The 26,283-nt window shown below is 37.1% G+C and overlaps 1 protein-coding gene across 2 annotated transcripts; it reads left to right on the top strand.

Annotated features, from left to right (window-relative positions):
- The first annotated feature begins 1,216 nt into the window (after positions 1-1,216).
- Positions 1,217-26,096, top strand: fbxo38 (F-box protein 38). 2 transcript variants are annotated; one of them, XM_028459009.1, is made up of 22 exons: positions 1,217-1,355; positions 2,792-2,882; positions 2,998-3,221; positions 5,039-5,172; positions 7,012-7,175; positions 8,246-8,411; positions 8,517-8,792; positions 9,679-9,772; positions 11,980-12,110; positions 12,280-12,450; positions 12,538-12,680; positions 13,280-13,445; positions 15,497-15,691; positions 15,774-15,929; positions 16,081-16,764; positions 17,103-17,203; positions 18,641-18,743; positions 21,058-21,224; positions 21,635-21,780; positions 23,323-23,426; positions 23,507-23,620; positions 25,649-26,096. In XM_028459009.1, the coding sequence occupies exons 3-22, from the start codon at positions 3,070-3,072 to the stop codon at positions 25,825-25,827; spliced, it is 3,546 nt and encodes a 1,181-aa protein (XP_028314810.1). In that variant the 5' UTR covers positions 1,217-1,355; positions 2,792-2,882; positions 2,998-3,069; the 3' UTR covers positions 25,828-26,096. The 2 variants fall into 2 exon arrangements, with proteins under 2 accessions (XP_028314810.1, XP_028314811.1); XM_028459010.1 differs by lacking the exons at positions 1,217-1,355; positions 2,792-2,882; positions 2,998-3,221; positions 5,039-5,172 and having other exon boundaries at positions 7,042-7,175; positions 8,197-8,411.
- Positions 26,097-26,283: the final 187 nt, after the last annotated feature.

Here is a 26,283-nt window from a genome sequence, read left to right as displayed (position 1 = left end):
ATTTTTTTATTTTTACAAACCGAAATTATTTTCATTGTTTGAGAGAAATAAAACAAGACATCAAATGTATTATTAATCAATCAAAAAAAATACAGAAGCCATTAGAACAGTGGATGAATGCCTTTTATACCATTTGTTTCTTTATACGTCATTTCATTTTTCAACTTTTTTTCTTTTCTTCTTCCAACTTCATTTAGTGAAATCCAAATCTGGCATATTACAATTTAAGATTTATATAGAGCAGGATTCTCAACTGGTGGGTTGGGACCCAAAAGTGGGTCGCAGACGTGTACATAGTGGGTCGGGGACAGCTAGTCAAAAATAAACTAATACTGAATGTCTCTCGTGTTGGACTCGTCTTGTATTTTGAAGAAAGTTTCTATTTGTACGGTTGCCGTACAGACAGCCCCTGGTGCTATTGGTGTGGTTACTGAAGTACAAGTATGTAGCGTCTTGGATTTAGGGTTAGGGTTCGGTTTAGTCTTAGTCACGTGACCTAAACTGACCAAATAGGGTCGCTGCGTACGAATAGAATGTCGGTATTGATACGGCAATCGTACGTTTCTTTTGATAGGCATACTGTGAAATGCATGTTGCAGAGGAAAATATGTAGATTTATGTTTTAAAATTTTTTATATATGTGAGTGTTTCCAACAGCTATTTTTGAAAAACAAAATTTGGTTGGTTGAATTCTAAAAAAAAAAAAAAAAACGAGTGACCATTTATTGACCGTGGCAAAAATGTAGGTCGCAGGGTGAAACCAGTTAAAACAGAACAGTTACAGAATATTTACATATATATATATATATATATATATATATATATATATATATATATATATATATATATATATATAAATGAATAGAATAACTAAAAAGAAAAAGTTAGGGGGTCTAATCAGAAATCAATATATTCAAATTACCATAATAAATAGAGCTAAATACATTATTTAGATTACACTTCATGAATGTACTGTGTGTAGTTTTCTATATTTATTATATTATAGTCACGGCTCACTTTAGCGCGGTTATTACGCCACACTCTGATAATAATAATAAACTGATGGAAAAACAAACAAGTTGTTTTAGCCTCTTATTTTACCATATCACCAACTCCAGTCCAGCAGGTGTCGATAGTGTAGTAAAGTAGCTTTACAACCACCAAATAAAAAAAAATAAAATAAAAAAACAGCAACAAAAAACAAAAACAAAGAAGAAGAAGCGGCGGCAGCAGCAGCTAAAGAAGGAAGCGAAGAAGAAGAAGAGGAAGAAGAAGTCAATGCTTTCCTGGGTTTATTTTGTGAACGCACAATTTACGTGAAGCATTAACATTTCTGCTTTAGGAAGAAGTCCCTGGTAGGTTACAACGACCTCTGTGTGACACATGTATAATATACATAGGTTGGCACGTTGTTTGCTGTCAGGACACTTTACTTATGCCATAACTTCTTTGTATTGCATTCATATCTGAAGCTAGGCTAGTCGGAGTTAGCTTCACCAAAACCTTGTAAACAAGGGTTTCCCGCACATGTCTACCCATTAGCTCTTAGCTGTAGGAACTGTTACATGTTTTAGTTATAATCATCACATGTACAAGTTTGTGTTATGAAGCAAAAAAGCACCAAATTTATTTTATATCCTCATATCCACGTTTTTAATCTGCGGGTTCCAATGTTATGTTAATTCATGATAATTGCATTCTTTAAAGATAGATTAAATTTGGAGGTGAGGTTTAAAACGAACCAATTTAGTGAGTGGGGTATGAGTTTAGTTTCGTGCGTTCTTATTTTTCTTCCATTTCAATAAATGTGAAAAACATTTTTTTTTTTTGAAAACAATATTAAAATTATGAACAAATTTCTCGTGTTCTGCATTTAATACAATTTGTATTTTTATGTGACGAGTGAAAAACTAATAAACAACAAATGATTATGAGACACAGAGGTCAGCTACAATGGCCTCATGTAAATTATTTTTAATATTCACGAGTGGTGAAATAACTCAAAAGTCGGGTTCCAAAATAAAAATGTAAAATTGTGTTTACAGCCCAAGAAAGTGTAATCCTTAGACTATGAATTACAAAAGAGACTAGGTATTTTTCGTACATTTCAACATGTACTTATGGGCCGATAAAAATTGTTAAAAATAAAAGACTATTTTTTTTTTTAATTAATGATTTTAAGAGACTCACCCAAGAACCAATGGATATGTGACTAATCATTAGTGATGTGAACAGTGTGTGTGCGTATATATATATATATATATATATCTCAAAGCTGATCAAATCACAGGAAGCTGAGACATATGCTGTTATTTACTGTAGGCCCAAACATGTTCCAGACACAAACCCTGACAAACATTTTTCTAAATTTGAGGATCTGGCATGTCCACCTTATCAGATGTATAGCAGATAATGTTCTATATTCTGAGAGAGTAGGTGGATCTGTATTATTATACCAGATTTCAGTTTCCTATGTGATGTAGTTTTTGAGATATTGGAAGAAAAATGATACGCGAAATTTGACACACACCCCTCACTGAATTGTCAAATCCGATCAAACTATAAATGTACAGTGTTTTTATTGAATAATCACATTTAAAATGTGTAGAAATGATTGGAATGACCCACAAAGCTCTTTCAAATAAAACTTCAAAACACCAGGCTAAATGAAAGTACAGCATTCAAAAGTAAGATAGACTATTATCATATAGACATTTTGTTAGTCACAAATGTTGCCCCAAATGTTCATTTAGAAAGAAACCTGATTATTTCTCTGTCTTCTTATGAGCAGTTCCAAATGCTGGGGCAAGAAAAGAAAAGCATTGTTGTGGATTGAAGATGCGTTTCGGCAGCGTTGCCTTCACCGTTGCTATCCAACCCTTGTATGTATTTGCATTATTCCAAATAACCAAAATGTGAAAATTAACCATCATGCCAGAGGATTGCAGATCAGACATTTATTTTTATTATTTGTCTTCCTGCTTTTCCTTTGAGTAGTTTGTCTGCTCTTGGACCAAAAGGACAGTTTGTGCTGGGGAGTCAAGGCTGTTGATTAAAAACAGGAAGTGGATGGTCAAATCTGAAGTGATGGGTCCGAGGAGGAAGTTTACGCAGCTGAAACCTTCAGTGCACAGCAACGTGGGGGGTCCAGTGTTGAAAACTACAGAGCAAAAAGACTACATCAATGAGTTGTCTCATGAAGTCCTCTGTCACATATTCAGGTCAGTGGCTGTCAATCAAACTCAAATCAAACCAAAAAAAAATTACATTTTTTTGTTTTTGTTGTTTTTTTAATGCATATGCATGTGTGTGTTATCCATTTATTTGTTTGCTTATTTGGTTTATTAATTGTACCCTTCCTGTTGATATGTGGGAGGATGGGGGATTATGACGTTTTCCGAACATGATTATTTTTTTTCTGTAAATACCCCTAAAATTAATAGATAAGACTGAAAAAGGAAAAAAAAAAAGTAAAAGCTATAGTGCTTACCATATTTATTAGCACATCCGTCAGAAAAATGAGAAAACAAACATTTTAGAAATCTTTCAAAAACCTGTTTGAAACTGAAAATGTTATTATTTATTTGGCAAATAACAAGCTGATAAACTGTATAAAAAAAAAAAAAAAAAAAAAAACAGAAATTAATCAAGCAAGTAAATAACTAATTTGACACATTAATCAAGAAATAATAAAGTGCTTCACTATTATTTTTTTTTCAGTTTTGTTTTAGTGAATCAGTAAATTTGGAAATTCATGTATAACAATAATAATTATATTTTAGCAATAAAAATCTCATTTACATATTGGTGTATATTAACTCTTGCAGAAACATGAAAAAATGATTTTTTAAATTTACAATGCTGTTAATTTAAGGCCGCTGTGGCACAGACTTTACTTTGAGTGCTGCTGTATTAAATATGTTCAGTACTGTATGTGTAATGAATCTAGGTAATGACTTTTACTTTCTGGTGATTGATCAATATTGAACCTTTTCATAATATCTACATTTTTTGTGCTGTGTGTGCGCCTGCGTGCACATTCAGAGATCATTCTGAAGCATTAGTAATAGAGAATGTCTTTTTAGATGCTTAACTATAAGAAGATTACAAACAGTAATAACTAACATTTGATTTTTAAAGGAATATGTGTGAATAATTTGTCTATTTGGACCAAAGCTCTGACAAAACCATAATGTTTATAAAATGTTTGCTTCGTGAGTTGTTATTGTTTTCTAATCCAATATTTTTTAGATTTTAGATTTAATAAAACCAAAACATGATTGACTTTAGGGGTGAGTATTTGCAAAGATGTTGCAATACGATACGTATCACGATACTTGGGTCACGATACGGTATTATTCTGATATATCGTGATATTCTACTCAGTTAATATCAAATTTAAATGTAGAGATGAAAAATCAAGTTGCTGTATATGTTCATCAGAAGATATTGATCATTCAGAGGACAAATTGAGTCAAAACTATTTGCAAAACATTCTATTTATTATTTATTATTAGTGTTTTTGCACATTTTCACTGAAAAAAGAAACTCCAGTGTTACACACTGCCATTATAAAATAAAGTGCAATAAGTTTCTTTTCACTGAAACTACTGAGTAGAAGTCTCAAAGTAACCATGACAACATAATGATGGCATTGTAACAACTGTAAGTGAGAACATTAACAATAAAGCACCCTGAGTTACTGACAATACCCCTATTGTATCAGTTTAAGCACTGATCTGAACAGATTATATGAAAATAAAATGTCTGTGCATACATAAATATTGCAGGTATTACACGTAATAAAATCAAGTTTATCAAGTAACCATTGCAACACATTGAAAGAATTGTAACCACTGAAATATTGCACAAATACAGAAAAATATTGATTAATACCCCCCCCCCCCCCCCAAAAAAAAAATTTAAAAAATCAAAATAAATTTTTTTTTTTAATTAAAAATTCGATTTAAAATCGGCACCCAATAAATCGCGATATATCGTAAAATTCATTTTTTTTTCCCACACCCTTACTTTGTAGGTACCTCCCCATGAAGGACATCATTTGTATGGAAAGTTTGTCGAGGAAGCTTCGGGAAGCTGTGACTCTTTTCCTTCGAGTGGTGAAGGTTGTAGATCTGTGCGGTGGTCGCTGGTGGGAGTACATGCCTTCAGGTACGTGGCCTTGGGGGAAAATGAAAAAATTTAAAATTGAATGATTTAGCCCAAAAAAGTACATAGAGGCGGTGTTGGAAATGTCACACTCCATACTATGCACTACACATGCAAACTGTGTCTGCTATATGCTATAAATATGATTAGGATGATGAGCAATTCTAATGAAGTATACTTCCAAGTTTCCCAAGATGCATTTGGAACCTATAATGACAGAAGATTTTCAAAGACACTCCATTGTTCTACTGACAAAACTTCCAGTTAATTTCAAAACAAGATCCCTATTTACAAAAGAGTTAAAAATTAATGGAAGACAAGAAGAGATGTTTGATTTTTAGCTTGAAGCCGGTCCCAGGAGGATTTTACATTCCATTCGCAATGCATCATGGGGCGGTTGAGTATGACTAGTGTGCCCATTGTCAATACTTGATAATAATCTTGCGTACTCAATCTTTTCATATCTAATGTAATGCTGGGCGATATGGAAAAAATCATATATCACGATATGGACTATTTTATATTACAATAACGATATATCACAATAAAGTTTAAACTAGATTTATATTGCAGAAAGTGAATTAAGTTGTTGCAGTTGTTTAAGATTTGTGTGTGCATGTGTGCGTGCGTGAGACTTTTCAAGGGATCCCATTTTAAATTCAGGCGATCGCACTTGGGGTCATGACCCCAAGGTTGAAAAACACTGCATTGCATTATGTTTTTTAACGTAATGCAATGCAGGGTACTTGGCTTCAGGTTAAACTAAATGTCTGAAGGGGTATGGGATTGTGAAAAGTTTGGGAAACACTGACTTAAGCAATTTATGGATTGATTTAATAATTAAATTACGATGATATAACTCGATCTGTGGAAAGCTAGTATCATAATTCAGTCTTTGACATAACAGGTAAAAAAAATAAAATAAAATGAAGGCTAGTATACCTTGTTCAATAATATAATGTCTTGTACGTAGGTTGATCAAACATAACACAGGATAACAAAACTAATTTCAATTCACTAATAATTTAGTTGTTAATATAATAATCTCATTGCAGTATTACACAAGGCCATTTTTAGATTGTTTTACACTTATCAAGTTTTAGATGGTGACCAATGCATTGCAGCCATTCCCACTCATTCAGAGATTATTCGTGGTGACACAGACCGTCTTCTGCTTCGTGTTGGACCTCTTTACCCCAAAATGTAACCAAATCACAGATGTACCCCCTCTTTAAGTGTTTCCTCTTGGGCTGCCTTCATAACTGTCTCTGATTGTTGCGACTTTGGGCATTCAACTTCATCCTGTTGGACGTTGCATGAGTTATATAACGTAAAGCAGGTCGTAAACCCACAAGATGGAGCTTCTTTGCGAAAAAGTCCTTTTTTATTTTTGCTTATCACTTATATGAATTTAGAGTATGCATTGCATGGTGAAAAGACAACACTAATAGCCTGTTTATTGTAATATTTGCTTTAATAATTGATAAAATTAAGTTAGAAAACGATAGAGAAATAGCACGATAGACACTTTTTTTATCGTCAATGATATGTATCGTCATAACGCCCATCATTAATCTATTGTAAGTACACTACAAAAAATTTTGACGTCAAACTTAGTCCGAGTAGTATGTTGGTATAACATTTACAACACAGCCACAGACTTCCTGATGGAGCTTGGTAGACATTGATCCAGTTACACATCACATGCCACAGGTGGTCAAATAAAAACGGGCAGATTTTTAATAGCATTAATGCCTTCAAACATCGGGTGTCACACACACTGAGAGCACTGAAAGTGTTTTAGTGTGTGCCGCTGTCATCACTCTGTGTTCTCTGGGTTAGGTTTTACAGATGGCAGCTTTTTACTGCTCCTAAAGAAGATGCCAGATCTAGAGCAGCTCTATGGCCTTCACCCTCGATACTTGGAGAAAAGGCGCATTCGTGGCCATGATGCCTTTAGTTTGCCTGGTGTTCTGGAAGCATTGCAGGCCTGTCCATATTTACTGGTCAGTATGCAACATGTCACAAACACACTGTATATTTGTAGTTCAACCAGCAATAACACTGTGTGATTGCACTGAAAGAGAAACCTTTCTTTTTATGTTTGCTGAGGTGTTGATATACTTTTTGGGACAGCTGAAGGGAAGTGTGTGTTTGATGTTTTCGGACGGGGCAACTTTGACAACCTTGCATAAGTGCAACGTTTTCATTAGGGGCACATTTGAAGTCAAGGAACTCTAAGGTTATTGTAGGTCTTGATGTCCTGACAGAAATTAAGATCTTATGTGCTCTGAAAAAGGAACAAAGAACATCTGTCAGCTGTAGCAGCTGTAAACCTGTAATAACTTCAACCAATGAAAACAGATAGTTCGTTTTTTTAAACCAATCACGTCTCCCTGCTCGTTCGCGACCCCTCGCGTGCACAAGCCCACACTCAATATGCGTCACTGGTGACGGACTTAAAACAGAGTTTTTAGTCACGTTTTAACATATGTAATGACAAAGTTTAGTGTTTACTTACTGCTGAATGAGACGACGAAGTTTCTACACAATACAAGTGATAAGCTGAGGTCTGCTTCTGGAGCAGCGGTGCTCGTGCACGCTAGTGAGATGGAGCACAGGGGGGAGGGGGTAAAGGCGGAGCCGTCGGGGAAGCTACATTCAAAATAATGCGAGTTTTTGAAAATCACCCACCCTGCCTTTAGTTCATGTTATGTTTTGACTAAACACCAGCACAGATATGTCATTAAGACCACATGGAATAGTTTTAAAAGATGAAAAATTGGTATAATATGTCCCCATTAAGTTGTTAAACATTTATTTTATCCAGAGGGTGTGAGAGGGGATTTTTTTGTTTTAATGTATTTATTTTATCTGCCACTTGAGACTTGACTTTAACTAGAGGTCAGAGACTTGGGAGTCTCTGCTACTAGTGGACAAATTTTAATTGATGCTGGTTTGAAAGCAGACAACAAATGTAGACATGACTATATCAAAGCATTCTTAGTTTTGGTTTTTTTTTTACAGCTGGCTAAGTCTTTGTGCCGTGTTAAAAATGCAGACATTTGCATTTTAGGGTGTTGAGACTTCCCATCTAGAACTGGTGGAAGCCATCTGGACGTACATGCCCCAGGTACACATATTGGGAAAATTTCGCAATCGAAATGGAGCTTTTCCTATACCTTCGGAGAACAAACTCACCATCTCAATAACTGCAAAAATACAAACCCTACATTTAGTTGGTAAGAGAAAAATGACTGTCACAGAGTTTCAATTTTTCAAAATTGACTGATTTTAATATTTTGTATTTGTGAATAGATGCTTAAAGTATATTATCTTTGTTTTAGGGGTGAATGTTCCAGAAATACCCTGTGTGTCCATGCTCCGCCATCTTTACTTGAAGTGGGTCCGACTCACCAAACCTCAACCCTTTGAAGACTTTCTCTGCGTGAGCTTGAGAACGTTTGTGATGCGCAACTGTGCAGGGCCAACCAATGCCCTGAAATATGTTCCCCTGGTCACGGGTTTAGCGTCAGCCCGTAACTTGGAGCAGCTGGAGCTGGTTAGAGTTCCATTTCTGGGGGGGCTAATCCAACACGTGGTGGAGGATAGCTGGAGATCAGGTGATGGCACCGTGTGTTTTCATCTTTTGGTTTCCTTGGCTGTTTTTAGCTCAAATCCATGTATTTGGTCATTTGGAATTATGTATTGCTGCTGTGCACATTTCAGCTTTTGTCAAACACAGCTATAGATGTTAAGCTAGGGTGAAGTAGGTTTACCAAAAACATCTACTTTCTTTTCTGATACCTATTTATTTTCTCTTTTGTTATGACCTCATATGAGTAAATAGTCTGTCAATGCTTTGATTAGAATCTACAAGCTACAAGAATCTACAAGTTTCTAAATGCCAACAAAGCATAATTGCACTTTGAACGTGTTTGTATTAAGGGTTGTTTTAGAGCCTCAGAACTCCCCTGAAATCTAATGCCATGAGACTTCTCTGCAGGAAGATAGACGCTCCAAACCTCCTTAGAACACTCTGAATTCCTTTGTTGTTTGCTGTCTAATGTGGCTGTAATAATTTTATAATATATAATGCTAAGAAATGTCTCGGTCTCCACTTCTGCCATGTTTTCTTGGAGAGAAGTGGTCACGTGACCATGTATGTCATGTCCTGTGACGTGTAATTGTGGAAAAAAGTGTTTCCATCGCGCTTTAACGATGCATTTTAATATCAAAAAGTCTTAAAAACCTGCTCATCAAAGCGTAAAATTCAGGTGTTTCCACAGCTTGTGATTGGGTGCTAAGCCAAACGTTCCAATTACAAAGGGATGCTTTGTTTTTTTTAACTTTTTTACATCAAACTCACATTATTTAGATGATAAGATAATTATTAAGGAAATGCAATGGGGAGAAGTGGATGTTGCCACATGTTTTGTCTTGTGTTTTCACATTTGTGCTCTTAGCTTTGCTGACACATTCATTGCTAATTATGTGCGTTCCTTGCAGGAGGATTTCGAAACTTGCATACAATTGTGTTTGGAGCTTGTAAGTTTGCACTTGAAGTGGACTTAGGCTACCTCATCATCACTGCTGCCCGCAGGTACTCGTCTCGTCTGTTTCATTTCAATGAAAATTTATTGTTATTTTTAGGGCTGTCCTGATACAACTTTTTCATTTTCATGATACCGATATTGCAGCCTTGCGTATCGGCCGATACCGATATTGATCCGATATCAGCATGAATCATACATACTTTTATTTTAATTTTTAAAAAATTAAATATTTTGTAGTGTGGAATGTTAGAAAAGGCTTGATCTAGTGATGTCACTCAAACAGAGAACAATAGTTAGCAACAGTAGGGATGAGAAAACCTGACCCTTTTGTTATTAACCAATTGGTTACATACATGATATCTAAAGTAATCTACAATTGAATTAAATAAATAAAAATAGGAAATTTGAATCCGATATTCCAATCCGATATCGGATCGGGACACCCCGAGTTATTATACATAGTATGACAATATTGGAGGGATTATTTTGTTTACAGTGCAAACATGTTAAAAGATTAAAACACTATATGATCAAATAACGGAAAAAAACAGCTTTTATTTTATATTTTTCCTATTTGCTGCTGAAATTTTGACCATTTTGATGCTCTCATAATTTAGAAAAATTCCAAAAGGCTGTTCTCTGAAAACATCTCATATGATGACAATATTGGAAGATTTTTGTCATTGTATTAAATACATTTTTCTCATAACCAACCTCACATGAGGAATAGAAGAGGGGTGTGTGAATCAGAGATAATTTAAAATACACTTTACGATTACATTTTCAATTTTTTTTTTTTTTTTGCAATGACAATTAAAATTAGAATTATTTTCCCTCTGAAAGTCAATTACAATTATGTTCTCAATTACTAAAGTTCAATTACTAAGCCTGAAATCAATAACCTCAAAAAACTTATCCTTCCTCTAACATTTTGTAGCATCTCTTATGATACTGGGTTTATTTTGACCCATGTCTTAAATCAGCTGTAAAATACACAAAGTGTATTTACCTTGTTAGGTTTCCTAATCAATGAAAATATTGGTATTAATATTTTTGGTGTGGGCATCTGAGCCTTTTTTCTGTCTGTGTACTTCTTGATTTAATTTTTTTTTAAATGGTAAAATGATCCTCAAAATAACTGACAGGTTAACTTGAGATGAAACATAATTTAATGATTGTTCACTCAGTATGTGTCAGCCATAGAACTGTAACATGGGTCCCCAGTTTTGCATTTGATTACATTGTTTTGACAGTTTTTATAGGATTTCCATGCCAATTAACCCTAACCCTTAATCTAATACTCAATTATTATTACAACAGCAATAAAAAAAAAATTCAAATACAATTTTAATTGTGTCATAATTGTAATTATTTATCAATTATGAGATTAGGATTTTTGATCCCTTTTTGAAATATGTGGATTAAATTTCCAGTGAGCTACAGAGGCACCACTGAATATTTTTTTACATACAATTAAAGTCATTAATGAAGACGGGACAAAAACTATTTTCCAAAATAAACCAAATGTTCATCTCTGCCGTTGTGTTTTTGATAGAATAGGACAGTGTTTTTCAACCTTTTTTAAACCACGGTACATATTTTTATCGAATTAAAATCCCAAGACACACCACCAACTGAAAATCTAAACCAAAAAACAAATTAGGCTTTGTAGCTTATATTAACAATATACAGTCATTCTTATCAAAGTGTTTTAAGTACAAATTAAACAAAAACATTTTTTTTGGATCATTTTTTATATTTTACATACTTGACGCATGTTGCAGGAGGGATAAAAGTAAGTTTCACATTGAACTACAATTTAAATTTATTCTGTTAGATATTGGTTTTTTTTTTACAGTATACAATGTATTTTATATAATTTTACTGTATATTATATTTATATACTATATACATATGTTATTGTTATAATTATTATTGTAAAAATACTATGTCATTTATTGTGTTTTTAGAGAGTTTTATGAATATCACAAGTTAAGGTAGCTTTATTTGCACACAGACTGTTTGTGCGCTTTGGGACTGGGAGTGGCTCACAGCAGCACAACGGCATGACACTTGCAGAGTGTTTTCAAAATCAGGTGAAATTGAGTAATTACCCACGGCACACCTGACTATCTTTCAATGTACGCAAGTGTGCCAAGGTACAGCGGTTGAAAAACCCTGGAATAGGATGACGGACTTTGGGCCGTAGTGGCTTTAATTGATCGGTAAATAAAGTTTGTTCTTTTTCCCACAGACTTCATGAACTACGCATCCAGCCTTCATTGACCAAAGATGGAGTCTTCTCAGCTCTGAAAATGGCTGAACTAGAGTTTCCTCAGTTTGAAACGCTTCATCTTGGATTTGTGGATGAGTTTCTCCTTCAGTGTGAGTTCTCCGTTTTATTTAGTGCTAATTTTTTTTGAAAGTCAATTCAGAAATCTTGCTCTGTCATAATTTCTCAATACTACAGCCACTTTTTGGGTGATTTTTTTGTTTGTTTTTATCTTCTTTTGTTGGTAGCTAACAAGGTGTCACACTCTGTGTATCAATGCAGGCAAGCTGAGCCATTCAGAGCTGGTGAAATACGGCCTGGCAGATGTCATTGAGAATCCAGGCATTATAACTGACATTGGCTTAAAGGTGGTGAATGAAGTTTTCACTAATATCAAATACTTGCTGATCTACAACTGTCCTCACCTCCACAACCCTCACCATTGGATCACAGGTAACGTTATGATAACAGCAGTCCACTCTAGTTTTTATATTGGCTTTGAGGCTTTAGGGCTTAAAAACAGTGTGTTTGTATCCACAGATCAGTCCAGATGGAGCCGTCTTGTTGACATCACTCTTGTTCGCTGTCATGCCATCAAACTCGAGTCTTTTTCTCAGTTTATTGAGCTATTGCCGAGTTTAGAGTTCATCTGTCTGGACCAGATGTTTAGGGAACCACCCAAGGTATGTTTTATTTTATTTACATACTTTGTTTGCAGCCAGATACATATAAACCATTTAAAATAAGTTAATCTAAATAAGGATACAGTGTTGTCTTTGCTGAGTTTATCTGATGTCACAGAAAACTAAAGTATTTCATATTTTGATCCTAGATTTTAAAGTTAGTGCTGAAGTTGGTTTTGTTTGGTTTTATATGATTGAATTAAATGGCTTGGATTTATATAGCGCTTTTTTTGAGCACACTCAAAGCACATACAGAAACCATTATTCATTCACACCAGTCATACAGGTGGTGGTAAGCTACCTTGTAGCCACAGCTGCCTTGGTGCATACCCCTCTGACCACCACACCGCACAATTCATACACATTCATACAATGTGGGTAAAGATAAAGGGCCTTGCCCAAGGACACAACTTGGCGAGAACAACTAGAGCGGGATTCGACACAACCCTTCAGTTATTGGACGACCCACTCTACCACTGAGCTATGGTCGCCTCGCCCTGTCCACATCACGTCATGGCATTTCTCATAGCGCCAAATGTGTCATTAAAAAATCTTCCTGTAAATAAAGGTTTTTCTATTTTTCTTGTATGTGTTGTCAGGGCTGTGCCAGGGTGGGACTAAGTGCTGGAACTGGAATTGGTGTATCTTCAGCATTGGTCAGCAATCATAACTCCAGTAATGACAACGCCCATCACAACCAAAATGAGGCTGACATACCCCCCGCCCCCCCACCTCTGAACAACCAAAGACATCAGCAGCAAAATGGCAAGTCCTGTTACTATGACGTATTGAACCTGGTACCTGTTAACCAGATGAACAGATCAACAAAAGTAATGTTTTTAACCCTGGTAATTTAGGCTTTTTGTAAGCAATGCTATTGTTTACAACAACAAAGTGTGTATGTATATATTTGTTTACCAACGGAGTGCACTAAAGTAAATGGGTTAAATATCCTGATTAAGTGGGTAAAAAAAAAAATTATAAAGGCAAAAAAGACATCAAGCAATCCATTGGATATTTATTTGAGGTTAAAGATTATCAAAGCTTTGTGTTTGCTTTTCTCATACACCCGATATCCACAAGATGCGTAACTGCTCAGGGCTCTGTTCTTGGACCTCTTCTGTTTAGCCTTTGTATGCTTCCTTTAGGACAAATTTTACAGAACTGTAAGGTTGATTATCTGAGCTACGCAGATGACACACAACTATATCTATCACTGAACCCAGATGACTATGGTCCCATTGAGGTGTTGTATGACTGTTTAGAAAAAGTAAACTGCTGGATGAGTGAAAACTTCCTTCAACTTAACCATGACGTGATTGACTTTGGTAACAAGGAAAAGAGGACTGCTGTCAGCAATTATCTTGAGTCTCGATTTTTAAAAGCTAAAGACCAAGTCAAAAACCTTGGTGTTCTGATTGACTCAGATCTTACATTCAGCAGTCAGATCAAATCTATCACAAAAACAGCCTTCTACCACCTAAAGAACATCTCCAGAGTGAAAGGTTTAATGGCTCAGTAAGATCAAGAGAAACTGGTCCATGCTTTTATCTCCAGCAGACTGGACTATTGTAATGGTCTTCTGACAGGAATCCCCCAAAAGAGCATCAAACAGCTACAGCTGGTTCAGAACGCTGCAGCTCGGGTCTTAACCAGAACAAAGAGGTCAGAACACATTACTCCAGTTTTAAAGTCTTTACACTGGCTCCCAGTCAGCCTCAGAATAGACTTTAAAGTTCTGCTGCTGGTGTATAAATCTGTGAATGGGTTTGGTCCAGAATACATCAGTGACATGTTAGTCAGGTATGAACCCAGCAGGTCTCTCAGATCTATGGACACAGGTCAGATAGTGGAGCCCAGAGCTCACAGTAACCATGGTGATGCTGCTTTTAGTTGTTGTGCTGCAAAGAAGTGGAACAAACTGCAGCAGAGCTTAAGTCAGCATCTAATGTGAACATTTTATAATCAAAGTTAAAGGCACTTTTTTTCTCTACTGCATATGATTGAGAGAGAGATTTTTGGTCATGTTGTTGATGTAATGATGATTTTACTGATGATTTTAATTGATTTTACTGATGATTTTAAATGTTCTTATTGATTTTAAACAATTGAATGTTTTATCATGTAAAGCGCATTGAGTTGCCTTGAGTATGAAATGCGCTATACAAATAAATTTGCCTTGCCTTGCTCCGTGCTCCGCTGTCCACCGCCTCTGTTTGTGATGCGTAACTGTTGCAGCAACGACTCAGGAGATCTCACTAATTAGCGCGATATAGCGAGTTGTATTGAATACAAAGAGAACCACAAAACTATACAAACAGTTCATTGTGTCCTTGGAGCAGAAGGAAATCCACTCGGCCCTGCCCTGTAGATCTTAAGATTTTGTGGAGATTATTGTGATTCAACCATGGATAAGGTCAATATTTATATGTGAAATATGATCCACTGCCACCCTGTCCAGGGTGTAGCCACACCTAGAACCTGAAGAAAGCTGGAGAGAAAGCTAAAAAAGGAGCAAGAGGGTCAGAAGGTGGATGTAACATAGAGTATTTTATTTTGAATATGAACCAGATGTTTTATTCTGTGTCTGTGCACTACTTCCTGTCCCACACCAGCTTATCTTTGCTGAATTTATGCGTCGTTGCTCCGCTGTTTGTCAAAAAACATGTTGGCTCCGTTGCTGTTTGTGCATCCAGTGGAAATTGGAGGTTAATGTTACTTTCATGAACAACTACATTTTGTGGTCTCTATTTATATTGATTATGTACCTTAATATTCTCTGCGGTGTGTGTAATTGACTGTGTGTCTATTTTTAGTACCAGTAGAAGTTAATGGAATGGAGGAAGAGTTTGAAGAAGAGGAGGGGGAGATAGTTCTTGAGGAAAACATTGAGGTAGAACCTCAGGCCGTGCTGAGGAAAGATGAAAGAATGGAAGTGAATGAAGCTGACGGAGCTCCTACAAGCAGTCATCCAACTGGAGCACCTCAACTTCCTGATGAGGAACAAGCAGGTCTGAAGAATAAAATCTTCATCCTTTTGTCTATCGTTTTTTTTTTACAATGCAGTTATTTTAACTGGTTTTTGTCTTCTAGGTCCGAGTGGTTTGGTCCAACAGTGCAGGAGAGACGTCGTCCACGCTCCCAAATGTCCTCTGGTAATCTCAGACTCGGACAGTGAGGATGGAGAATCCTGTGCTCCAAAGTCATCGCCTTCTTCCAGTTTGCACCAGACGGCCTCTTTTACCAAAGGTGAACACAAAAGATGTTTTGTTAGGCATAGATCTTCTAATAAGTACATTTCAAAGATTTTAGGCCAAGCTTGTTAAAACTTTAAATGGATGATGTCAGCCAAATATCCTGAACATTTTGTGCATACTCAGTTTTCTGTTAATTGTTCCAGGTAAAGGAAAGACTCCTCTGCGACGCACCCATGACTTAGTTGGACCAGAGGGTCCATCTGTTAACCAGCATCGGCCTCACATAAAGGAGAGTAGTTGTGATAAGAGTTGTCAGGTAAGCAGTGAACAGATAAAGACGGACATGAAGGCTGCTACTGAGAACAGGAGGAGGACTGGCACTGATGAAATATCCATTGAAACGGTTGAGTCCAGAAGACAGGGCCCTGCAATTGGGATTGTATCAAGCAATGGGAGTGCTGGGACAACACCAAGGACCAGTATGAGGCCACTTATGGGATCAGCAAGCAGGGATGGCCTTGCAGCTGCCCCGACAGCTAATGTGGGTAGCTGTGGGTGGGTGAATGTAAACCCCACCCATAGACCAACCAGAACCAGCAGAAGAGCCACAAGTACTGGCACAAGTAACCCTGGTAACAAGGACGGTTCATCTCAGGTGCAAAAGGGAAGTAACTTTATGAAAGAGCCTGAAGTGGCTCCTAGCTGTGTTCCTGCTAGCATGGAGCCACGCGGTGCTGCCTTAAACCCAGCGTCCAGGCAGCCAGTGCTGCAATCTAGATCTGCCTCCACGTTTGGACCTGCTCCACAGCAGGAGACCTTTGTGCCTAGACGACCTTTGACCCGCTCCTGTATTCGTACGTCATCAGTGTCTTTGGTGCCTGAGACAGGTGAGATGACGGCTACACACACACTAATATATTTAAGTTTTTCACTAACAAATCATGTTTAGGTTCACACAATTTGATAGACCTTGATAGAATAAAACCTCCTACCAATACGAGTATTGAAGGGTTTGTAGTTTTGGAAATAGAAGTCAAGTCATATTCACAGATAAAAAGGAAAGAAAAATACTCCATAGAAAGTAATGTGACTTATTAGTAGACATACAGTACATCTGTTTGGAACATGAAATGTGGTGGAGTGTGTTGCTCTAGATCCTAGGATTCCAAAATGGGATACTTGAATAAACTTTCACTGATGTTTAATGCACCTGTTTTTTGTATAGACGTGTTCAGATCCAAGCCCCGCACTGGTGTGAAAAAGAAAAGAATGGCTGACAAGGCGACCAGCACATCAGACCCAGTGACTGAGGACGACCATGTACAGGTGGTGGACACATGCACACACACACACTCACGCACAAGTTGCAATGTTGGCGGCCCGCACCACTGGGTCAGATGTGTTGGGTTTTAAGGCCATCTATGATTCACTCTTAGGGAGTCGTACTTTCATTTACCGGTAATTATTCAAAATCAATGGTTACAATTGGTTCAAAGTTTCAAATTATGTAAATTTAGATGTCACTGGTGTTTGTTTTATCGCTCAGGGGTGTATTAGATGAGCGTTGAATACAGCAATGAGTAAAAACATCAGATAACAAAAACAGAATATATTCAATAATAAAAATGAGCAAAGCATGAATTACTGGAGCTTTAGATATCAAACATGACTTGTTAAATCAGACACAGAATGAAAGGTGAGTTTTCTTTTAATCCTTACTCAAATATAGTTTGAGTTACCATATTCATAAAGCAGTATTACTTAGGTTACCTCAACCATGCCTTTAGCGATGATTGATTGTGTTTTAGAGCAATTACATTTAAAATGACACTAGGGAACACTTTAAACCTGTGTGATTGCTCTTCTCCAAAGAAGGAGCAGAAAATTGTTCATTGTTAGTACAACACATCCCATTTCAACTGTTTTGATCATTTTCATTCAGAGTCTGTTTTTGACCTGAGCTTTGGAATGTCAAAGTTCCCCCAATCTTGCACTTACAAGGGCCACAGGGTGTATCTGTGGAGCTTCATTTTTGAGAACTAAAAGGGGGTGGGAGCCATTTGGAGGACGAAAGGTGCGCTAAGTCCTTATCTCTGCATGATCTTTGGGGGAGAGGAGTTGAAGTATCATTGGCCACGGTTTCATGATGTTTTTTAATTCGGAATTAGTTATTCCGAATAAAATAATGCGGAATTAAAGTGTTCTGCTTCTTGTTTACATGGAAATAGTAATTCCAATTTTAAGTTTACATGGAAAACAGGTTTATTCGGCTTTATTCAATTCCGCTTTTGGTCTGGGGGTTGGGAAGGCTCTGATTGGACAAGGGGTGAACGTGACGTATCACGTCTATCGGGAGAAACGCAGTACGGGGACGCATTTCATCCATCTGATGAAACCTGTTACGTTTGCAGATGTCCGATGTCATTGCGGCAAGTCGTGAATGCGCTGAACGACTCTGAATAAACCAGCCACCTAATTCAGATTTAAGTTTAATTCTGAATTAAATTAGCATTAGGAATTAAGTGTTTACAAGGTCAGTTTAAAGAGGAATTCACTTTTATTCAGAATTAAAGCTCCCACGTAAGCGTGGCCATTGTAGAAACAAGTTTGTTTATTCACTTGTCTGTTGTCAAAGGGTTATCAACCAAATGTTTGTAAAAACTCTGGAAAGGGATTTAGAAATAGTCTTGAGTTTTTAATTATAGTTCATTGATTCTTTTGTTTTGATACAAATGACAAACGGAGGTTCTTCTGCTTCAATAGATCTTGTCTCTGAAGAGTAAGAACTTGGTAGGAATCACTCTGACCAACTGTGGAATCACAGATCTTATCCTGAAGGACTGCCCCAAGATGATGTTCATTCACGGTAACCAAGCAGCTCACCTACATTCTAAGGCACAGAGAATTCACAGAAAACACTAATACAGCCCTGAAAAAGAGCTTTACTACTAGAGACTGACCGATACGATATTGGGGGGCTTGAAAAGCCACTAAATCAGCTGATATGACATATATGACAGAGGGTGATTGATATAAGGATATATACTGTAGATGAACACAAATTCTTATAATATTCAAAATATGATTGAAGACAAAGAAGAACACTATTTAAATTAAGGAACTATAATTAGTAAAGCATAACAGTCAAGTTGTCACCATAAGGACTGTAAAAACGCACTGATCAATAAGAAGAACAATGACCTGATGCACTGCATTTTTCTCAATATCTCCACAGTTAGTAAATACTTTAGTCTAACATTTTTAAAATTATTTGAATTAAAACTTTAACCTGTAACTTTGAGTCTGGTAAATCCTGTATAAAGTGAAGTGGGACTTTTTAGAAAGATTTTATACCATCAGACATAAACTATGGAGAGCCCCCATTTGAAGTAATTTTGTTGATTCGTGTCAGTTGTTGCCTGGCAACATTGTTTTGTTGGTCCAGTTTCTGAACAATGGTGAAGTGTAGAGCCAATTGTTGCCATAACAACGAGGGAAAATCCCCACGTTGGCTCCATGATATTGGTACGGAATACACTCTTAAAAAGTTTCCATTCGAGCCAAATTCGGTGTTATGCGAGAACCGCTTCAAACCAAGCTCCTATGAGAGGGATCTGAGGGCTAAGCTAATGGGCTAAGCTAATGCGCACAAAGTTAATGTTATTTTTGAAACCAGATGCGGCCATGACAGAATTCTTTCACAGAAAATTCTTCAATGCAGCTTGTAAGTATACTGTTTCAGGGCACTACTACGTTTCTGCTTGAAGGGCATACTGTGGGCCGGTGTCATGGCACTAACCACATTGTTCCCTCTTATTTACTTATGGATAATGATGAGCTCCCAGCTTTCAACACAGTTGCCAACCATATTTTTGCACTTCCAACAACTAACTACTCAGCCATGGTTCGTTTCTGCTGGTAATTTTGATGCTGAGTCGGTGCAAGGCTGGAGCGACTGCTTCCCCACTGTGGCACCTGGAATGCTCAGTGGTCTCCCATCCACCTACTAACCAGGCCCAGACCTGCTTAGCTTCCGAGATCTAATGGAATCGAGCAATGACAGGCTGGTATGCATTGTGTTTTTGAGTAGTTGGTAGAATAACCCTGTACAGTGCTGTATGTATTGGGTGTGTTTTGTATAATAATGAGAACATGCTACAGTAAATCCAGTTGAAAATGTGCACAGAGGTACCTGGGAGGCTGTAGAACAAGAATGTGGTGGAGTTTGCTGAAAACAATTAGATTTTCTATGTTTTTTTTGGCTTTTGATGACTTTACCGAAATACACAATGTAAACAGGCATTCTTGTTTTAAACCGCTTATGGCGTTACCGCAGTGACTTCCGAGAGGGGGGGCGTTCATCCCCGAGGTGAAGTTTGGTATGTTCAGTGGACTATCACCTTGAATGGACTATTCCTGTAATTGCTAGACAAGATGATGACAAGAGCGACTTAGCAGCTCCGGTAAGCGTTTGAACTATTCTGCTGCTGCTGCTCTGGTTCTGCAGACATATAATGCTGCCGTGTGTCATGAAACAGTGTTTTTCTGAGTCACAATCACAATAGCCACTTCAATACCCATATCTTTTATTGTAATCTGCAATTTTTTGGCTGAAAACAATAACATGTGTGGATGGCGTCTACAGACACGCCTACTCATGAATGTGCATAAGTAGGCCGCAAGTCAGCCCGTTTTATGAATTGCTCAGGAAGTCACTTTTCAGATTGCTAAAACTCCAGAAATTAGGTGAGTTTGGGGAAAAAAAACCTGAAATACTGTGTTGTTGGGATTCTTAGAACAAATGGAGATCGGTGAAAAATTGTATAATATGGGACCTTGAAAGTGACTGGCCAGGCCGATCAACGAAAGTGCGTCATATACTGACCAAAATGGCGGCTCTCCATAGTTTATGCCCTAAGGTATGAAATTGTTCTAAAAAGTTATCTTATTGTAATTCATTAAACACATTTTTTGTGAGTTAATTTACACTACAGGTACCCTTTAAGGAAAAATAATTTTATTAAGTGAACTTTGAAGTGATCAGCTTTGCTTAAGGATGTGATGTAAAGTTATTTTTTTTTTTAGTAATATGAGTTGTTTTAATCTAAGGTTCTGTTTTAAACCGTGCACTTCCTGTTTGTCATTAAACTTGTTTAGTTATGTTTTCTCCCTCTTTGCAGCCACGAGATGTCGTGTTTTGAAGCACTTGCATGTAGAGAATGCCCCCATAGTGAACAGGTTCGACTATGCTCAGTGTAAGAAGCTGGACATGGAACAGGTCTTGGATCAGATACTGAGAATGCCTCCAGAAAGGAACCGCATCATCTACATGCGTCCAATGCATCAGGTTGGTCTTTTGCTTTATATTTTAATGTATTCATTCATTCATTTAACTGGCTCAGGCACCTGATTAGGAAGCCTCACTGGAAAGATGTTCAGGGCATGTTCCATCAGTAAGAGACAAAGACCATAAGTCCTTAAAGCTGCAGTATGTAGAATAAACTTACCGGTATCCTCGTAAACGCTCCACTTGTGGAGACCTTTGTGACTTTTTTCTCAATAGAGGCTCGTGAAAAATGTAGGGACTTCATCTTGTTTCATCTTTTATTGGTGAGTTTTCTGATGTTTTAGACAACAGTAAAGGCTCCCACTCTCACCCTCAGCTTCACCCTCTACACCTCACTCCTCCCCTTCTTTTTGCAGTCTCTTCATTGACTTATCTCGTGTATTTGTATATTTTCTTGTCTTCTTTTTCAGATTGACTCAGTCACACTGGAGCGTCAGCTCTTCCAGGGTCCCTATCCCTATCATATAGCTGTAATTCACGAGTTCAGCAACCCACCCAACATGCGCAACAAAGTGCGCATTCGCAGCTGGATGGACACCATAGCTAACATAAGCCAGTGAGTTGAAATAATGCAATACTTGGAACACTTGTTCAGACTCTGTAAAGCCTTAATAAAGATAATAGAAATTTTGGTTGAAAAGTTGTGTAGAAATACGGTGAAATCGACTACAAGCGCTATACACCTGTAATAAGATTATTTTTTAAAAAAAACTAAAAACACCCCAACTTTATCAACAATACGAGGTAAAATAATACATCACAAGCAGCATTTTGGTGAGAAATTTCATTAAAAGTCATAGAAAGAAGTAGAAAGATGTTTCTGTCACTGAAAAGAAAGGAACCAAAGAAAACTATAGAAGAACATTCAGAAATTTCTGTTACTAGTTTTTTAATTGACCTGATTTTCTTCTTAAAGGGATCCTCCACTGTTTTTACCGATGTGGCCTAAAACATTTTAAATGTCCTTATTAGAAGATCTATGCCTAACAAAACACATTATTTTGCACCATATTCATTTTAATAATAATAATAATACATTTTATTTGTATTGCACTTTATATTAAAGAAATCTCAAAGTGCTACAAAGAACGCATAAGACCTACAATGAACATAACTAGTAAAACAGTTTAAAAGCAAAAACAATGAGGCATAAACAAAAGGCCTTTGTAAAAAGGTGAGTCTTTAGGCTACGTTTAAAAGAATCCACAGTCTGTGGAGCTCTCAGATGGTCATGGAGAGCATTCCACAGACTGGGAGCAGTCGAGCAGAAGGCTCGATCACCCATGCTGTGCAGCTTGGTTCTGGGGATCTTCAGGAGGAGAGCTTTGCCGGAACGTAGGCTGCGTGACGAGGTCTGCAAAGTTTTATTAACTTTTAAAACTGGGACTACTTTACCCTGTGCGCAAAAAAAAAAAATCTAAATTGAGCGAATTAGAATAAGCTTTTTATTTGATAGAACAACTGCTATTGGCCCTTTTAAATAATTTATACTGTATATATACATTTTTTTTTTTTATTCAGTTTATTTCCGACATGGTTACATTCACTTTTTTTTTTTTACATTTTTTTGTACGAAAAAGGAGACGAATTACATTTCTGGGTGGGATCCTTTAGGCAGGGTGGGGTGTCCGCTGGGGGGTGGAGCGCCCTGCCAAATAAACTATAAAACACGTGTAAAACTCACGGCCCGGTGGCCAAATCCGCCCCCTTGGATCATCCAATTTGTCCTGCAGGAAAAGTAAAAATGACAGGAAAAACATGAGCCATTGTGTAAAACAATATTTGTAAGGGATCACAGTTTTTCCAGTGCTTATATCGCATGATTGCAGTCATTTATAATGTTAAATTGTTGAAAAAAAACTAAAGAATTCTTACAAAATCTTAAATTTCTTCAACTTAGTACATAAAATTTCCCTTAAATAGAAATTGGTCACAAATCTAGGAAATGTAAAGTGAAGACCCTGTTGGGACTTCATCTATCACTTATTGCTTGGATATTGTTGGTTTCTTACATATTTTGTATTTATGTTTACGTAGAATACAAACGTGTGTTGCTTTAGCCTGAACTGCTGTCGGCTTGTTTTTATGTTTTTCTCAGAGAATTGATCAAGTACGAGTTCTTCCCAGAAGCCAGAAGAACGGAGGAGGACGTAAAGAAGTATCCGAGTTACCCATGGGGACGAGACATTTATTCACTGGAAGGTTCTTCCACTTTAAACTCAAATGTCGAACAAGCTTGTTTGTACGTGTGTGTCACAACGTGCACGTGTGCTCCTGTTCAGGTGAAGTAGACGGAGCTCCGTACTGTATGACCACAGACTTTCCCTGGCTCAGGACGCTCAGAGCAGCCGATCCCAACAACTATTCCCGCTACGACTTTGAGGACGATGAAAGCAGTGAGTGTGGAACATTGAAATAAGACTGAAGCATGAAAACACATCACCTACGATGTAGGGATGAGCGAGTACAGCGTTATCTGTATCTGTATTGTTAACCATTTGAACTATCTGTATCGGAGTAGGTGGGATTTAACCCGGAAGTGGGTGGGGTTGTTTTGAAATGGGCGGGGCTTTAACCGGTATGTTATTTTAAGCATGCAATTGATATGGGTTGATCAGAAATTATATTTATTGCTGATTAGAAAACAATTTACAGGACAACATCAGCATTGAGCTTCAGATCAATGGTTTTGATCACGATAGCGTGTGAGAGCGTTTTATTAATTTGTAATATTTACACCACTACTACCTTTAATTTTTTATTAAATACAGTAAGAAAGTGTTGGTTAGAGCCAGCTGACGGTTAAAAAAAAAGAAGAAATCTCCTACAGGCAGAGACGCAACGCGAGTCGCATTCTACCGAGCACCACGTCAGAACAAACCCACATTTACCAGAACTCTACTGGTTAAAAGTAAGTACAAACCTAAGTAAACAAACCTGAAGCTGAAGAAACCCTAAACGTTAACAGAAAAGACCCGCAAACCTGAGTGACTGAGGGACAGAGAGAGAGAGCTGTCAGTGAGTGAGCATGCAGAGCAGAGCTGCTGCAGGACACAATCAGCAACACATCTGTATATGTGTAGGGGAGGGGCACTGTGACAGTCAGCTGTCTAATGAGGATTTTCATTCAATCCGAGCACAGATATTGACTCATATTACTCGTATAATACTCGGACTCTGCAATCAAAGAGATATTTATCAACCATAACTTTGTGACTGATTATCAGATATAAAATAAACAATTCAGCAACAGTAAAAACACTATTGGAGTTATTTTTGCTTTTCATTAGGGATGGGCGATATAGACAAAGAAATGTATCCCACCTCTGGGTACCTCACGATACAAAGCTCACGATATGGCGATACTGCGATTATCGATATATTGGTCAGAAATCAATCTACGATAATCTATGACATAACAAAAAAAAAAAAAAGATTTAGGGAAAAATTCAATTTTTATTTTATATTTCTGAAAGACAATAAAATGAAAAAGGCAACATTTCTGTAAGTGTCAGCATAACAATGTAAACGAATAAGTATCTCCAATAGTGCTTTCTTTAAACAAAAAATAGGGTCTTTTTTACCAGTCTTACTAGTGCAATATTCCAGTAAATAATCCATACTTGGCGCGAGCATATCAATAATCGATCGTGCGAAAAAATATTGCGATGTATCGTGATACCACAATTTTTAGGGTAAGGTTTAGTCGTAGTCATGTGATCTAAACTGGCCAATGATGGGCGCTGCGTACGGATAGAATGTGGGTATATTAATGTCTACCGTACAAATAGCCACTGTCATATTTTATGGAGTATATTTTTGCCTGTGGGTCACTCTTTTACTGTTATTGTATGGAATTAATTTATTTCCTTGGTTAAAATTTAATTAATTTAATTTTAACCAAGGAAATAATAATTTTATCATTATTATTTATTGCAATTCAAGTCGTGCAAGTCCAATGAATTGAAAGCTGGTGCTACTAATTCCTACAGGTCTTTTCTTGATTACTTCCAACCCTCTCTGTCTGCATAAAAGCAGTGTTGGAAGATCCAGACCCTCATGAGCATCACCTGAACAGTATTGTTCATGGATTCCATGATTCCTTTTTCAACTCAAACTGTTTATTTGTTCTATGCTTTCATTTCAGACACAATAAACTGAATAATTCTCAGTAAAAAACTGGAAAAAGTGTGGTGTTCTAAAACTTTTGACCGGTAGTGTGTATTCACGAGTTTTATGGATCAAATGAGCACATGGTGATCATCTACTTGGTGATTTTTGCCACTTCAAATGTTTTCAGATCTTTCAAAGGTGGAGAATCAACTGAGATATTTAGCCTCAGTGTGCTTCACGTTTTTTTGTGGTTGTAGGTTCCAAATGCATCTTGGGAAACTTGGAAGTCATTGAATCCCTCTCTGCTTTAGGCACCATCTACGCTCCGCGGCGTAAGGGACAGCTGTCGGCTGACATCTGCATGGAGACCATCGGGGAGGAGATCTCTGAGCGCAGGCAGAGGAAACGAGGAGTTTTCCAGAGAGTCGTCGTCCTTTTTCTCCATCACTGCGACACTGGTGGAGAACCTGTAGATGACGACTACATCTAGACACTAAATACTCCAAATGTGGAGCGAAATAAAGGAAGTACTAGCTTGTTAGCTTTTGCTCTTCCAAAGGTTTTTACCTGATCATCTGTCAGTGCAATATATGAACAGTCAAGCAGTGAAAGCTCCACTCTGTAGTTCTCTTACATTACATGGTTGGATCATACGGACTTTGTTCTGTTCTATTGATGTATAAAGTTATGCTTTAATTGTTTGTACAGAAAAGACGTCAATATTTCTACTCAAAAAGTAAAATAAGTTTTTTAATTTCCCTGCTTTTGTGTGGTTTTTTGAGCCCATTTTTGGTCATTTTTAACCTTTTTCTGAAACGACAACAAAAATATTTTAACCTGTTTTTTATCACTTTTTCTTGCCTTGTTTTTGCTCCTTTTAATGCTTTTTTGCTACATTACTCCCATTTCTGACACTGCGCCATCAAATTTCAATGCCTATTTTTGC

The sequence above is a fragment of the Gouania willdenowi genome, chromosome 10 (assembly GCF_900634775.1).
Source record: "Gouania willdenowi chromosome 10, fGouWil2.1, whole genome shotgun sequence".
In the NCBI taxonomy this organism is placed as follows: Eukaryota; Metazoa; Chordata; class Actinopteri; order Blenniiformes; family Gobiesocidae; genus Gouania; species Gouania willdenowi.
The sequence above is the reverse complement of the archived record's forward strand: the minus strand, read 5'-3'. Positions and strand labels throughout refer to the sequence as shown.

Excerpts from the sequence above, each read along its gene's own strand:
- fbxo38 (XM_028459009.1), top strand. The coding sequence starts at position 3,070 with ATGGTCAAATCTGAAGTGATGGGTCCGAGGAGGAAGTTTACGCAGCTG. Across the intron at positions 13,446-15,496 it reads AAGACATCAGCAGCAAAATG|TACCAGTAGAAGTTAATGGA; the intron begins GCAAGTCCTGTT and ends GTCTATTTTTAG. Across the intron at positions 15,692-15,773 it reads TCCTGATGAGGAACAAGCAG|GTCCGAGTGGTTTGGTCCAA; the intron begins GTCTGAAGAATA and ends TTTGTCTTCTAG.